The 17701-nt window shown below is 35.1% G+C and overlaps 1 protein-coding gene across 5 annotated transcripts in view; it reads left to right on the forward strand.

The window, feature by feature from the left end:
* The window catches only part of EML4 (EMAP like 4), a 151686-nt gene that overhangs the window by 73159 nt on the left and 60826 nt on the right, over window positions 1-17701 (forward strand). Inside the window, exons 3-7 of one of the 5 annotated variants that reach the window (XM_032882015.1) lie at window positions 5748-5877; window positions 9024-9197; window positions 11084-11212; window positions 11925-11950; window positions 12142-12174. In XM_032882015.1, coding sequence (XP_032737906.1) covers window positions 5748-5877; window positions 9024-9197; window positions 11084-11212; window positions 11925-11950; window positions 12142-12174 — 492 coding nt within the window. Of the gene's footprint in view, window positions 1-5747; window positions 5878-9023; window positions 9198-11083; window positions 11213-11924; window positions 11951-12141; window positions 12175-15128; window positions 15208-17701 lie in introns of those variants that run through there. The other 4 variants (XM_032882017.1, XM_032882016.1, XM_032882018.1 and 1 more) reach the window with 4 other exon arrangements.

The following is a 17701-nucleotide window of genomic DNA, read 5'->3' on the forward strand; positions in this document are numbered from 1 at the left end:
AGATGTAGGAACAAGAGATCTTATGGATGAGGGTAGCCAGGATCTGGTTTTGAGATTTTGAGATTTTGAAGATTTTATTTATTTATTTGCAGGGAGGGGAGCAGAGGTGGAGGGAGAGGAGCAAGAAAGAATTCCAAGCAGACTCCATGCTGAGCATGGAGCCCTATGTGGGGCTCAGTCTCATAACCCTGAAATCATGACCTGAGCCAAAACTAAGAGTCAGATACTTAACCAGCTGTGCCAACAGGTGCCCTTAGATTGTGAGATTTTGAATATGTAGTAGTTTCTAGTGATAACTTTTTACTGTGTGAGTCGAGAGTATAGTGAAGTTCAGAAGTATTTAGGAATTGTCAGGCTAAGTTATCAAAAAGGTCATATGCTTGGGTCTGTCATCAGGAATATAAACCATATGGTTAGTATCCTCGTCATAAAAATTATTGTTGGCTTTTAACTGGCATTATGATGGTCTGTACTGTGTCAGGCGAATGTGATAACCACTACACTACGGAAACTGTACTGTGATTAAAACTAAATTAATACCTTCCTGGTTTATAGACTTTTAGCCTAAGTTTCTATTTCAGCTGGGTTGCTGCTCAGAATTAGAACTACTTTTACTTTTGTGCCTTTGGTTACTAGAGGTTACTGTTGCTTCCAGTCTTATAGGCTAATCTTTGAGATTACAGCTCAGATTTTATAATACCCAAGCCCTGGAAGGGGCGGGGGTGGTGTGAGTGTGTGTTTTGCTAACGGTGCATTCCAGTCATGGATTTGTGATTAACTGCAGTAGTCATTTTTATGTTCCATTCTTCTGGGTCCTGATTTTCAAAGAATACACTTTAGACTTCTCAGTTGAAAAACAAGCGTTCACTCACAGTTCCTTTTTGTTTTTTGCCTCTGCTTAAAGCATTGCCTCTACCTTGGGAGATCTTTTACTCTTTCATCCAAATACTAAGGGTTCCCAGTACCAAGAGCTACTCAAATCAAACTGTAGGATTGAAAGAGATCATGAAAATCTTCTTTTGGCTTTTTCTTGCTATTTTTATTGAAATCTGGTGACCTTGATGATTTAGTACTATTAGCTACTTAGAATGTCCTTTCCCCATACTGTCCCTGGTAAATTCTTATCTGTTATCCTGGCACAGCTTGAAATGTCACTCTACATTAGGCAGAATTCTTTCTACTTACTATCCCTTCTGCCTGGACTCAAATTTTCATTTCACTACCTACTACAATAGAACCCTGAGTATATTAATAATCTTTCTAATTTCTTCAGCAGTAAAATTCAGATGATAATAGTAAATCCCTGCTAGGATTATGCTTAAAATCAAAGGATATACTACTTGTAAAGTACCTACGACAGTGCCTAGCACGTAGCAACTGTTTGGTTATTAATATTACTCCATACCATATACTGTATGTCAGTGTCTGTTTCCTTCATCTTTTCACTGTACACAGCACTGTTTTAAGTGCTGGAGATTAAAGAAATAAAAAACACTACCTTGCCCCCACAGGACCTCAGGTAAACTGAGATGACAGGTCAGTATTACAAAATTATAAATAATTGGTATTAAAAAGGTAAATTTAGGGTGCTGTGGGAGCACCTAGAATAAAATACTTAAACTGGGCTTGAAAGTTTCTTGCAGGAGATTACATCAGCACTCACCTACCTTCATGATTTTTCACAGCCACTACTTATTAGTGCCATTTCCCAAATTGTTCCCAGATCTGGACTTCAGCACTTCAGAATTGTCTATCTACTTAACTAGATTTCTCTGCTTGTGTGTATATCCTTCAGAATTCGTAAATGTAAAAGGTCCCCAAACTGAATACCTTATTCTTTAAAGTCTTAAACATTTCTTAAAACTGATTCCGCCTCTACATTCATACTACCAGGCTCTTATTTCAGGTTCCCATCATCTTATGCTTGGACCACTGCCCTGAAATCTGCTCTTCACATAGCCACTAGAGGGTTTTCTCTAAAATGTAAATTGAACTAACTCCTTTTTTAAGCTCAAAACCTTTTAGTGGCCTCTATTCTCTTTAGATAGTCTCCATGATCTAACTGCTGCTTACCTCTGCCATCTGAACTCTGCTCCCTCTTGTTCTACATTCTCACCATACAAAGAGCTTTTTGTCTGCTTCCTCCTTTCCATGCACATACACACCCACTTAGCTATTACATTCTTTCTGTTTCTTTACACATACTAGAATAAGATCCAAGTATCTTATCACCTACGTTTTACCTGGCTTAACAGTTTGTTGTGCATTTCTTTTAGGAAATCTTTCTTGAGCTCTGTGTTCTTAATCATCTTTACAGAGTTATATGTCTTAGTACTTCTATGATACTCTGTTTACCACATATTTACATTGCCAGTATGATTCTCTTGCAAGATTTTGAAGGCCTTGATGCCAGTAACTGCCTTTTACTCTTTTATAAAACACTTTGTTTCATCAGGGAGTTAGCTTGGATATTCTCTCTCCCTCCGTCCCTCCCCATTTGAGCACTCTCACTCTTTTTCTGTCTTTCAAATAAATAAATCTGGGGGTCGGGGGGGAGATGTAAGCTGGAGAAGAAGATACAGCAAGTGAGAGTGAGAAAAAATGGTCAGAGAGCTAAGGAGAAATTCAGGCAAAGGCAGTGTCCTAGAAACTAAGGACATTGTCCTTGACTGAGTGATCAGCAATATTTGATGCTGAAGGAACGTTGAGCAAGATTAGCACTGGAAAGTACCCATTGAATTTAGTGACAAAGAACTAAGGTCACCATCTTGGCAAGAAAAATGTCTGTGAAATGGTTAGATGATAGCCAGATTGCAGAAGGTTGAGGTGCATTTCTACCAGAAATACACAAGGGTTCCAGTTTCTTCACATCCTTTTCAACATTTGCATTTTTGGGGTTTTTGGTTTTGATGTAATAGCAATAATATAATAGGCCTACAGCTGTGGTACCATACCCAATGGATGTGATTGATCTACGTTTTGAAATGAGGTTTGGGACATTGAAAGAGCATAGAAAGTGGATTGCAGACTATATGTTTGTTTGTTTGTTTGTTTGTTTGTTTTTACATAGTGGTTAATGGGGTTTTTTGGGTGTGTAACAAAAAGTTAAAAAAAATTGTATTTCAAAACCAGCTGTTGATGTAGCAAAAGCAGTGCTCAGAGGAAAATCTGTAGCTATAAATGCCTGTGCTGAAACAGATCTCAAATCAGTAACCTGACTTTAAAGAAATAGAAAAAGAAAAGTACTAAACCCAATGCCATGCTAGCAGAGGGAAAGAAAAATAAAGATTAGAGATAAATGAAGTAGAAAACAAATAAACAATAGAGCCAGCGTAACCAAATGTTGGTTTTTTAAAAGATGAACAAGCTTGACAAGCTTTTAGGTCGAATGAAAAAGAAGGTTTAAATACTAAAACCAGAAATGAATGTGGGGACCTTTCAGAAAAAAATGGATTGTAAGAGAGCATTGTGAACAACTTCTATCACATTGTCTTATTGAAAAATGAGCAAAGGACTTGAATGGATAATTCTCTAAAGGAAGTATACAAATGGCCAACAAACTCAGTGAGATTCTCGTTAGGGAAATGCAAATCAAAACTACAGTGAAATGGCACTTAATATTATTAACTGAGCACTTTATTATATTAAGTTTAGCTATAATTTTAAAAAAATGCAGGAGACCTGGATGGCTCAGTCAAGTAAGCATCTGCCTCTTGATTTTGACTCAAGTCATGATCTCAGGGTGGTAAGATAGAGCCCCATTGGAGGCTCCACATTCAGTGGGGTGTGTACTTGAGATTCTCTCGCTCTCCTTTTCCCTCTGCTCCCCCTCCCAAGATAAATATCTGCTTTTATTAAATGAAAATAGCAAGTGTTGGCAAGGATATGGTGAAATAAGAATCCGTTAGACATTGCTGGTGAGATTATAAATGGTACAGCTGCTGTGTTAATGGTTCCTCATTAAGTAACACATAAAATAACCATGTGACCCAGTGGTTCTACTCCTTAGTTCTATACCCAGTAGAACTGAAAACAGATGTTTGAATGAAAACTTGTAAGCAAATGTTTATAGTAGCACAATTCACATTAGCCTAAAGATTGAAACAATTCAGGTGTTCCTTAATAGATAAGTGGATAAACAAGATGTGGTATATTCATACAGTGGAATATTACTCAGCCATAAAAAGTAATAAAGTACTCATACACATGCTGCCACATGGATAAACCTCGAAAACATTGTGCCAAGTAAAATAAACCAGACACAAAAGAGCACATATTGTATGATTCCATGTATATGAAGTATTCAAAATAGGCAGATATATAGAGGTAATGCAAATTAATGGTTGACATGGGCTGGGGGGAAGAAGGAGAGAATGGGGAGTGACTGTTCATTGAGTAGAGGGTGTCTGGGGTAATCAAAATATTCTGCAATCCAATATGGCTTCACAACATTGTGACTATACTAAATGCCACTAAACTGTGTACCTTTTTAAATGCTTAAAATGGTCAACTTTGTTATAATTATTTTACCACAATAAAAAACAAAAGCTATCAATACAACAAGGAGTCACTTGTTTGGCAGACTAGCAGTAAATCTGATGACCGGTGATATTAGCATAATTTGGAAGTTACTGTACATTCTTATAAATAAAAATTTTCCTGGGAAATTTCAAAAAGTAAATACAGTAGATATCTCCATCTTCCTTTCTTCTGAATTACTTGGTCAGAGGTTAGGTCTAGGAATCTCTATATTAAGGAAACATTATAGATGATCGTAATACAGGTTGGCCCCCAGCAGCTTGTTCTTGTCAAAAAATGCAGTGTTACACCATCATATATGGTACTGTCTAGGGTGCCAAATACTTTAGGCTTCATACAGAAAAGTTTTTTACTCTGTGTGCTTTTATGATGAGAAGCAAGGAAACAAAGGTGAGATTAGCCAAATTAGATTTTGTGTGTATGTGAGAAAACAGTCTAGAAGTTCAAAACTGTTCTCTATTCTCAAATTTTTATTTTATTTTATTTATTTATTTGACAGACAGAGATCACAAGTAGGCAGAGAGGCAGTCAGAGAGAGAACAGGAAGCAGGCTCCCTGCTGAGCAGAGAGCCCGACGCGGGGCTCGATCCCAGGACCCCAGGACCATGACCCAAGCCGAAGGCAGAGGCTTTAACCCACTGAGCCACCCAGGCGCCCCTCTATTCTCAAATTTTTAAATGAATTTGCCTTTAGTAGATAAAGGCTGTTTTATCTAGTAACTTTGAATTTTCCTAACCACACCAGCATACCTATCACATATTTATTCCAGTCCTTCTACAATGTAAATTAAGAAAGCAGAGATTGCTTTATTCATGTATGCTTTATTTAAGTGAAATAACTGTCAGATTTAACATTTATGGTTCTAGAATTTCTAAATAATTTGATTTCAGTAGAGCTGAAATTTCTGAAAATCAGTAATGTAGAAATTTGTGATTTACTTTGCATCATGTGTTTTAAAGCTGCTGTGTGTAGAGGGCAAACCATTTCGCTGAGAGTAAGTCTAGCTGCAGTGTGGTAATTTAGCATGGCCTTTTTATAGGTCTGTTTTGATGAGATTAAGTTTAGAGACATTAATATTGTATGCTGCATACCAGAGGGAGCACTTTGCTTACTTAGTTCTAAGACTAATGGACTTAATTTTTTAAACTTCCAATTTTTGAGGAGTATTTTAAAGTTTGATGTAAAAATTTTTTCTTAACCACTTTTAGGCCCTCCAGGCCTTCGAGAAGCTATTTCTATGTCCTGTATAACCAACGGGAGTGGTGCAAACAGAAAGCCAAGCCACACCAGCTCTGTTGCAATTGCAAGAAAGGAAACTCTTTCATCTGCTGCTAAAAGGTATCCATTTATAATAAGGGAAAGAAAAGCTAACGTAAAATTGTCTGAAAGTGATAATTCATTCTACTTTTGAAAAACAAATTAAATAGAGCTGTATGGAATTAAAGTGAGCATGTCCTTTGAATTCTTTAACTATGAATGTAGATACCCAGCCTATACTCGGTTTACATTCATGTATTTATCAAGTTGTGTGAAGAAGCTTTGCATTCTCATTAAATGTATTTTTGTTTCCTGGTTTTGTTTTGATAAACATTTGTTGATGAGATATGCATCACTATATTTAATTATATAAACAAATTTTCTGTAGCAAGCAGTGCATTTGTGATACAGCAATTTTTAAAGGAGAAATAGAATCTTTGGTATATAAGTGGGAGGCTGAACACTATTAAAACTTTTATTCCTTTACCATGACTATAAAATTACAGCGTAATTCAAAATATTATAATACTGTGTGTTTGTGTCAGGGGATGGTAGGTAGGCAGGCAGTAGTATTACTGCAGGAAAAAAGTTTCAGTAAACTACAGATTTACATTCTATATGTTCTTTTCATCAATAAATTAATTGCTTACATAATTTTTCCACTTTTGTGTAATTCCTAGCAAATTATCCCATACAGAATTTGGAGAGACCATAAGAGATCAACTACATAATCTTAAAACTGTTTTCTTCAAAGAGTAACTGAGAAAATACCTTAACTAATGGAATAATATATAAAATGTACTGATAGGAAGTGGTTGCCTTGATTAATGTCAGTGACTAAATTATTCATCAGTCTGGATTTATAGTTGTTAACCAAACATTTGGCCACAGGAATGGTAAGGGAACGACAAGATCTTTAGGCATTTTATTTTATTTTTTCTTTATTATTATTTTTAACATCTTTTCTTTTTAAGTGATTTCTACCCCCACCGTGGGGCTCAAACCCTGAGACCAAGAATAACATGCTCACCACAACTGAACTAGCCAGGCACCCTGATCCTTAGGCCTTTTAAAGGTCTTGTCTAAAGCATGCCAAAATGTATTGCATATGCTTCCCTTTTAGGAGAAAAGGACAAATTATAAGAAAACAAATGCATTGTGGAAAATTTTTAATAAACTCTTTGTATTTAATAATACTTTGTGTTCAGCCCATTTTCTTATGTAACTGTAGTCCTCTACAGTTATCAGTATTATGCACAGTAGTAACTCAGTAATCTTAAGACCAGCTGACTTTTTACTTTATGATGCAGAGGCTCTGTACTTTGCTTTTAAACCCCTAGGAGGAAAATCTCTTAGGTTGTACCAGGCCCACATAAGACTGGTGGCCTGTGCATTCAGGATAGTTTGAAGACCAACAAGAAAGAATTTCTAACTGCGTTTTAAATTTCAAAGTTAGTTTGATATTTTTGAGGTAGAACTACATTTCTCAGCACATACTTTTAAAAACTGAATAATAAATAGGCAGTTGGGGCCTAGTCTGAAGTCAAGGTATCAGAACTGAATCAGACTAAATGTCATTTTAAAAATTATATTTTAGGGGCGCCTGGTGACTCAGTAGGTTAAGCATCTGACTTGGTTTCAGCTCAGGTCATGATCTTATGGGACAAGGGATGGAGCCCCTTGTTGGGGGCTCTCCTGATCTCAGTGGGGAATCTGCTTGAGCTTCTCTCCTTCTGCCCCTCTCCCCCCACCATGTATATGTGTGCACTCTCTCTTAATTTAAAAATTATATTTTAGTATTTTTAACTTTTACTATGTGATAGATTGTATTTACTATGTATATTTGTTTAAAATGTTCTTAAACATACTTCCTTGTAGATTATGCACCTTATAGTCAAATTATAAAATGTCCTTTGATTTAGAACTGTAGACAATTGAGTTTTCTGCCTTTTCAACCATGGAATTCAAATCTTGATTCCATCTGGTTTATAATATTGTCAAAAATGTGCAGTATAAGGACTCTTATCCAGTGATTGGGAATGGCAAGTGCTTCATAAATTAAGAGTCAGAAGTGCAGAATCACAAGAATTTATATGTAAATATCTTAAATATTTAACGCCAAATATATTCACATAGACTTGTCAATTTTTTAATGAAAGGCCGAGATTCCCACCCTCTTTCTGATTGTGTGTCTGGTTAGATTCCTTGTTGACTATCTTGCATAAAGTACAGCCATCACTTTTTTTTTTTTTAAGATTTTTATTTATTTACTAGACAGACACAGCGAGAGAGGGAATACAAGTAGGGAGAGGGAGAAGCAGGTTCCCCACTGAGCAGAGAGCCCGATGTGGGGCTCAATCCCAGAACCCTGGGATCATGACCTGAGCCGAAGGCAGAGGCTTAACGACAGAGCCACCCAGGCACTCCCAGCCATCAATTATTTTTTATAATGATTACTTTCAATTTTAAGACAAAGAAATTTAAAACTCTGGCAGAACAAGAGTTTTTAGAACCCGTTTCTTTCTCTTACTTTTTTTCCTTAACTTTGCTTAATTGTCTCACCTACATAAAATTTAATGGCATTTTTTTTTTTTTTTTTAGTAATTTTATGGCGTCTCCCAGAGCATTCAACTTAGTTTTCATGGAAATTACAGTTCTCTTTTCTACACATATTTTTTAAGTTTTCTTTGTACTTAATTAATTTACGTAATTAAAATAATCACTGCAACTGGCATAAACAGGTTCTGGATTGGTGGGAGGATACCTACAATTCCTGGTAAATTTAAAACTCAACTGGCAGGAGGAGAAATAGAAGAAATGGGAACCAGAATAATCTACTAAACAGGGTTTTGTATATCTTGATATATATACAGTATGTTTTACAGAGGTAATGGGAAGTGTCACTGATGCTCTGATTTGGGTAAGTTGAAGTCAGTTAAGAGAGCTGCTGTTGTTCCCCCAAATACGCCAAGATGGCAAAATGCATTGGGCCATTTTGGTCCCAAAACAATCTTCATAGGATATATTGCCTTAAAATTCTTATAAATTCTTTACTGAAGATTTTAATAGCTTCCAGAATTTTCAAAGAAATATTTTCATCATTAAATGAAAACAATGTAAATTGTATTAGTTGTTTGGTTTAGTATTTTGAATTCCATCGTTTGAAATATCTTTTTTTTTTTGTTTGTTTAAATATGTGTTGTTCCATGTTATACTTTATTTTACAGTGGTACAGAAAAAAAGAAAGAAAAACCACAAGGACAGAGAGAAAAAAAAGAGGAATCTCATTCTAATGATCAAAGTCCACAAATTCGAGCATCACCTTCTCCCCAGCCCTCTTCACAGCCTCTCCAAATACACAGACAAACTCAAGAAAGCAAGAATTCTGCTCCCACCAAAAGGTTTTAACTGTCCCTGAGTACAGAGCTAGGGAATGGTTGTAATGATACCTAAATTCTGTGACTTGAGAAAAGCTGTCTATCCATGGATTCCAAGAGAAAAGCCTGGTGGCTTCCCCCTCACCACCGCTTCTTTGTTGCTAAACTCTGTATTTTAGCACTTCGGAAAAGAAAGATTTAAGGTCAAAATTTCTCAGTTAAAACTGGAAAAAAGAAAACCTCAGTTACAAACAGTTTGGTGAATGGAATACCGTTATTAATAACCTACTTTAATACCAAACAACATTTTTATAATTAAATTACCAAAATTTATCTAAGCGATGCATAAATTTATAACCATGGACAGAAAATTGCCATTTGTAATTATCCTCATCATATTTTGGCATCATTACAACCTTGAACTTTTAAAGGCCCTTCACAAATGGCTCTTCATTGTGACTGCATCACAGTTTCAGTTTTGGGTTTTGGGAGGATAAGTTCTTGCTTGAGTAGAGAAATAAATCCATTTCACTGGTCTTTTCTATGCTAAAGGCTTGCTTGAGGGCTTCTCTCTGTGTCTGTAATAATTAATATTTTAAAGCTATGAGAGGGGGAGAAGGGAGAAACATTCTAACATTGTGTGTGAACCTAAATTAGGGATCTAAACCTGCATGCTGGGAGTTCAGTGCTACACCTGTCTTGTAATCAGATATTCAGACCAACTGAAAATGAAATTTGCCTACTATAGAAATGCTGATTCAGGCTTTTGATTAGGTATAGATATATTTTATTCATCATACTTCTGCTTGGAAATCTCAGGAAAGTTTAAACCATTCCCAGAACTAACTAGGATTTTAGTAAAATGACAGCCATTCCTCAAAGATTTATAACATATTTTTATTTGCTCAATTTAATGTTCTGCTTCAAATCCCTAATAGAAATTAGGGAAAACAAACATTCTCCATTGGATTGATGCATGTTTAACTCCTAAAAAATGATTTGTCTCTGTGTCTCATGCAGATTCTTATGCTGTCTAAATGGTTTGTAATTTTTTTTGCCTGGTCTCATGTTGAGTTTTTCTTGGGTATAACTTATTAATGTTATGTAACTTTGGATTGTGTGTGGTTAAAGGTGACTTTTTTATAATCGATCTCTTTAAGATTCTGATTTGACTTGGTATCTTCTTTGTCCCAGATCTTTTTTTTCCAGCTTCTTAAGGTCTCCTGGAAATGCGCTTGCCATTCTAAATTGCTCTTTGGATATACTATTGCAAGAAGTGTTGGAGACTGGATGAGTGGTAGGATAGTTAGCAATGCAGCTGAAAAATCATTTATAAGTCAGTAATTTCACTGATACATGTGTGGAATCATTGTTGATGATACAACACTCTGGTGTTAAGTCATGTTTATTTCTGATCATGGGTAGAAATTATCTTTAAAGGATGTCACAAGAGTTTTACCTTTAATCCCACATTTTACTTAGTGTCATTTGTATCGTATATAATCTAATTACACAAGAATATAAAAGATGAAAATAGCAGCTTTGTAATAACTCTGAAAAAGTACTGTTTTTTTCACAATCACAGTTTCACAAATTATGAGAAGTATTTTACTCTAGGATTGAAGCATAGGTGTTTTTTTCTATCAACATAAAGTACAGATTTATTTTTTAATCAAATAATATTTCTTCGAGTGAAAATTCTGAATAATAGTGAACATTATAAACAGATTTGCTCATTGCCTTAACTCCTTCACTCATCCAGACAGAACCTTTCAACTAATCCTTCCTTCTCTTTTCTGGATTAGCTTTAAGGAAATGTTTTGCTGCTTTTATGTTCTATTTAAGCTGTCAATTACATGTCATTGCTACTCATAGAATTTTTCTCTAAGAAATTAATATGTTTCTTCCAGCATAAAACGACCACCGACAGCTGAAAAGTCACATAATTCATGGGAAAATTCAGATGAGAGTCGTAATAAATTATTGAGAGCAGTTTCAACATCAAAATTAATATCAAAAGTTATAAAAAATACAGACAAGTAGGTATTACACTTTCTTAATTATATCTGAAAATTAATAATTCTGTGACTGTCATGCTTGCATGGATAATTATATGCCTGCTTTGATCATTTTTTAAAAAATCTATATTATAATTTATCTTTTCTTTTTGTTCTAAGTCTGTTTTTTATTGTAATTGTCCAAAAAAAAGAAAGCTATCTTCCTGTTAGTGTTCCCTACTCAAATAATAGATCTCTATAATCCCCTAAGATTTCAGTGATTTTTTTGTAAGTTCTTTCTCTGCTTTGACTGTTCAGGTGATCTTACGGAATATTCATTGTTTTCTAAAACAGTGTATGTTAGAGGGCGCCTGGATGGCTCTGTCAGTTAAGCATCTGCCTTTGGCTCAGATCATGATCCCAGGTCTCCAAGATCAAGCTCTGCATGGGGCTCCCTACTCAGTTGGGAGTGTGTTTCTCCCTCTCCCTCCCCCCTTCCTCTCCACTTCCTCCCCACTTCCTCCCCACTCATGCTCTGTCGCTTTCTCGATAAATAAAATCTTTTAAAAAAAGATACATATATTAATAGTTGAGACCAGTGACAAACTTTTGAAAATACCCATGTCCGAATTTCACTTCTAAAGATTTATCTTGGGTGTGGCCTAGACATTGAAGCTTTTACAATTTCTTGAGGTGATTCTCATGATAAGCAAGATAAAATTATAACATAAATATCTTTTAATTTTTTCTGTAGGCATAAAGATGTCATCATCAACCAAGGTAAATTAAAAATCCTTTAAAAAAATATTTTTCTACACCAGTTAAATTTTTGCTAATTTTTAAGCATATTGTCTTGTTTTATTCACTGTACTTTATTAGCTCATAATAATCAAAGAGAAGTTCATTTATTATAGTCATTTAAGAAAATGCCCAGTTTTTATTGTAAGATGTGTCATTTTTGTCTTAACCAGCAAAAATGTCAACCCGTGAAAAAAACAACCAAGGTAAGAATAAGCTAACAGTTGGTCGCCTTCTAAGTTAATTTCTTACTGGATCTCTTATTTGGCTTTTCATTATTTATACTATCTGACTTCCTCTTAATATAAGAAATAGGATAATTTGGACTACTGAATCCAACTATTTTTCTAAAAATCCATTTTATTTCTGTGAGCTCTGAAGATTCATGGTCAGCAGTAGAGATAAATGTGTCATTACGAAGAGGTATAAAATAGTAAAGAGAATTTCCCCCTTTTTAAAAAACAATAAAAGTTGCGCTGAGAAAAGCCATTTAAAAGATTGATAAATTTTAACTTAATTTCCTGTCTTGCCAACTTCATTGCAAATAATCACTCATTTCTTGAAACTAAGACTGAATATATAATGAGTCTAGCAAACCCATTTCCTCTTGAATTTTTCTTTTATATTAATTGTAATTTCTGGCTACTTGCTGTTGTTGGCTTGTTCTGACCAAAAAAGGAGAACAAACTCTATATAAATGTGTACTTAATTTAATTACAAATTAGGTAAGTTCTGTTTCATCAGTTTTACATTCTCCTTAGATCGCTTGCAAATTTAATTGAAGCATGCTGTTCTAAATGAAAGCATGTCCTTTCTGTGCATGCTTTTTTATAGCTCATTTCTATGTGTCATAGTTATCTTTATTTTCTGGGTTATTAGATACAGTGTGGTTAAAATTTTTGTTAGAGATTAACTTAATTGCTATGGATTTTTACTTTTTTAAATTCTAATAAGAAAAATATTTATTTGTAATCTTTAGATCATTTTTTTTACATAGGAATTCTAAATGAAGTTGATTTTTGCTGTCATTCTTCTATAGTTATGTCATACCATCTCCCTTTTTTATAGTTAAGCATATAGCTTACCTAATGGTTGAAAGGGAAAAATGAAATTTTATTTATAAAGACAATTATTATATATCAAAACATTTTTTAAAAATAGAAGTAGCGATAAATAGTGGAAAAAGCTGTGGATAGAGAGTCTCTGTCTAGAATTTGGTCCTGACTCTTCTGCATAATAGCCTTGGGACCTAGGCAGAATGACAGTGTCTCTGAGATAGTTTTCTAATCTGAGAATAGTACGTATAAAGCTTAGTTCACATGACTGCTGAAGAATGAAATAAAGTATATGAAAGCACTTTAGGGTGCCTGGGTGGCTCAGTCAGTTAAGTGTCTCCCTTCAGCTCAGGTCATAATCCCCGGGTCCTGGGATCAAGCCCCACTTTGGGCTCTATGCTAAGTGGGGAGACTGCTTCTCTCTCTCCCTCTGCCCCTCCCCCTCCACTCATGCTCACTTTCTTTCAAATAAATAAATTTAAAAAAAATTTTTAAGATTTTATTTATTTATTTGAGAGAGAGCATAGGTGTGAGGAGGGGCAGAAGGAGAGGGAGAAGCAGGCTCCCCTCTGAGCAGAGAGCCTGACTTGGACCTCAGTTGCAGGACCCAGGGATCATGATCTGCCCAAAGGCAGATGCTTAACCAACTGAGCCACCCAAGTGCCCCATAAATAAAACCTTTTTTTTTTTTTTTAAAGAAAAGCACTTAAAAATAGAGAACACTGTAAAACTATAAAATAGTGCTATTATTATTACATATTTTGCTAAAGAGCTCAAATTTTGTAAGATCCTTGTACAGCTGCCTGCCACTTTCTCATGTTTTGGTATGTTCTTTGGAAAGAAAAAGGAACGTAAGATTAGTAGATAGTAAGTGAGTGTTTTGTGTTGGTGACCGTTTTCAAAGTCATTTAGGTAAGCAGACAAAAGTATTTAAGAGGGAAGGATTTTGCTGCAGAAGCATCACTAAAGCAGGGGTTTAGCCAATATCTAGGAAGGAGGATTGAATGAAAAGCTGGAAAAGGTTATAGGAAAATAAATTCTGTTAAAAGAATTTTAACTCAAAAAGGTTGTCCCACATGTTAGAATTTAATAATATCAAGTGTTGCTTGCATGAAGCCTTATTTTTGGAATATGAGTCTATTATTTTTCCAGTTTAATCTGCTATATTCTGTCTGGATATAGACTCTGTCACTAGAGTGTACCCTCATAGAAAACTCTCTTGTGCTTCAGCTTGTGAGGTAGTTGAGACCTGGTAGAAGGATTCTAGATGGTTTAAGAGATGAGATAGGTAGAGTATGGGAGATAAGGAACAATGAGATCTATCTATGAAGAATAGCTTGAGCAACTTGGTAAAATGGGGAACATTTGAGGTGGAGGAGATGTGTGGAAAAGAGTAAGAATTTTGATTTTCAGCTTCTATAAGACTTAATCTACTTGTAGAGAAGTGTAGCACACAACATAGTATCAGTGTTTAAACATGTATTTTGAAGTCCAGAGACCAGTTCCACCATTTACTTAGCTGTGTAACCTCGAGCAGGTTATTTTACCATAAGTCTTCATTTTCTTATTATTGAGACAATCGTAAATCCTCATAGAGTTAATATAAAAATTAAAGATAAAATATAGTACCTGGGGGCCACCTGGGTGGCTCAGTGGATTAAAGCCTCTGCCTTCAGCTCAGGTCATGTTCCCAGGGTCCTGGGATCGAGCCCCACATCGGGCTGTGCACTCAGCAGGGAGCCTGCTTCCTCTTCTCTCTCTGCCTGCTTCTCTGCCTACTTGTGATCTTTCTCTGTCAAATAAATAAATAAAATCTTAAAAAAAAATGTAGTACCTGGGACATAGTACCAAATAAAATTTAATTATTGATATATGTGAATCTGACAGTAAAATTTTTGCACTCGGATGTGTGGAGTAAGATGAAAAGATAACTGTTAAATAGATTATCTTTATTTAATATAAGTTGTAGATATATTTTTAAAGTTTGTATTCGTTTTGCATGGCATATTTTACACCACATTTTCTTATACTCTAGTTATTAATCCAAAATACCATTTTTGGACAATCTTTTAAAAATATAATTTATTAATTTCTTTAGCTCTTTTTTGACAATGACCAGTATGACTTGCTCCAAGCCATCTGCTTTGATTTGGGAAGAAGACTATTTACATTTGGTACATTTAGGTGAGTGGTAGCAGAAAAAGCTTGACCTGAAGGGCCTATATCCTTCAGCCACAGCAGAGTACAAGAAGAGCTGTAAAACTGCATATTTTGATCAGTACTTAGGTAGAAGGAGAGAACTGTAGTTGAAAGCAAGAGGAGGTGGAGTGGAATGGGATGTACACAGGACAGTCTGAGGCTAGGTATGGAAGAAAGGACAGCTTATATCACCAAAAAGAGACTCTTACTGAGTTCAGTCTTTACCTACACTCAGATACTGAAACAGGAATCTCATTTCATCACTTTTCTCCCTAGTTCTTTTGGATTCTTCTCCCGACTGCAAGAGAAAGACTTAGCACATCAGGTTAAACTGTGAATAAGTTTTCTTATAGGGTTATTCATTGTTAGATGTAGTGGTTAGGTTCTAATATAGTACTATTCATTTGATAAGTTACTGATCAAGTTTTTGGAGCTAACTTTGGGGACTATAAGCATCTTTTATAAAATTATCTGTTGTAAAAAATAGGTAACTATCTGACAGATTTTATAATAAAATTAGTATACAGTCTATAAACTCATCCTTACGGTAATCAAGTAGATTATATTTTTTTTAATATGGAAAATAAGTGTCCTATATCCTCCTTTCTAGAGGAGAACCTGAATGTCTTCAAATTATTGCATGTTACTGGGTTTTTTTCCCAAACTTAAATAATCTTAAATCCTTTTTCTCTTGTAGCATCTTGTAGCATTGTTTAGAATTAGTACATAGTTAATTAGTCTGGTCATGTTGAGAGCCTGAATGACTCAGACCCCCACTGCTTAATTGAGGAAAAATCATCAGTCCTCAAATAGCACTCTTACTTCCTTTCACAGTGTTGCCTCCTGGCTCTAATCTTAGATGCATTCATGCTTAACTACTAGATCAATGCAAGAACTATAGGTTCTAAAATGACTGTAGGTGAAAAATACTTTTTAAAAGTCATTAAAAGTCATTTTGAAATACATGCTACATAAAACATGGGAGTAATTTGGTGTAGCCAAAACAGTTGTTAAAATAATCTGCAAATACTAAACTCGTTTACAAAATTGGAGAAAGGGGAAAAAAAACCTGACTAATCTTGTTATTTTGACAGCCGTTATTGTTCTGGTATGTTTATTGTTCTTTATCAGATACACATTTTGAACATTCGCTCTTTATAACAAATATTTATTGAGTGCTTATTTTGTCAGGCCCTGCTCTTAAGCACTTGGGGATATAGCAGTGACAGTCTGCACTCTGGAACTTATATTCTACATAATAAGAAAAAAATAATATTTAATGTGTCAGGCGGTAATATATATTGAGAAAGAATGAGAAGAGTAGAGAATTGCTATTTTACATAGAGTGGTTAGGGAAGACATTTCTGATAAAGTGACATTGAACCACCTACAGGACATGAGTGAAATATATGGATATCTGGAGAAAAGAACTTCATGAACAGAGAAAACTGAAAGTACACAAGCCGTGAGGTGAGAGCTTTCTTGCTGTGTTAAGGGACAGCAAAGAGGTCATTGATTATAGTGTACATACAATTTTCTATTTGTTAATCATTACATTTATTAAATACAGATTCATTGTAAGTAACAGAAGCTTCATTAGGCACCTCACTTAGGAAGGGGAAGTAAAGTGTTATGGCAGAAAGAGTCCAAGAATAAGAAGTTGAGACATAGTTAGGGGTGAAATGACCTGCACCAAACAAAGTTTAAAGAACCAGAATCCTCAATACCTGAAATCATGAGCATGAGTTAAGAATTTGCCTATGGGGAAAAAAATGAAGTATTGTTCATCTGGGAATAAAGTTTTCCCTATGACTCTGAGACCTTGGACCTCAGTTTCCTCACATACATAAGGCTTAGACTAGATGTCACTAAGAGTCTCTCTTAATAACTTTTTAAAACCCTTTCTTGCAGCAAATAGAAAATGGAAGACAGCTCCTCATACCTTAACTAACTTGCTTTTAATTTATGTCTTTTTTGTTCATGCCATGTGTTGTTTTCTGTCCTGTTGGCTGCAGGCATGTTTTGTCCAAACCTGATCACACCTCTGTAAACTGAGCATAGTATCTGAAAGAACAGCTAAAATTTGTCTATAAGAATATAAAGGATAACAGTGATCTGCTGACACTGTCTCCGTTGTGTTACCTACTGGGAGGGAGTATATACCTGCTAAGAGGGTATGCAGTTTGAAACAAACTAAAAAAGCCAAAAGCCCTTAACTGAGCTATAGATAGAATTTATCCCTGTTGTTACTAAGATGGTATCCAAAACTTTGCAGTTCCCAAATTTAGGAAGAAGTATGCTAGCTTTAAGTCTGTTCTAGTGTGAACGGGCAGAAAAAGCAGGAAACTGGGTATTATACTTCCAAAAAATATAATCACTTCAGAAATTTAGATACTGAATCATTTTAAATGTGCAACATAAACATTACTTGTATCCCTAGGAGTCTGGGCTTTGTCCATGTATTCTCTGTATTTCAAAA

Source organism: Lontra canadensis, unplaced genomic scaffold (assembly GCF_010015895.1).
Source record: "Lontra canadensis isolate GAN:19392208 unplaced genomic scaffold, GSC_riverotter_1.0 scaffold78, whole genome shotgun sequence".
Lineage (NCBI taxonomy): Eukaryota > Metazoa > Chordata > Mammalia > Carnivora > Mustelidae > Lontra > Lontra canadensis.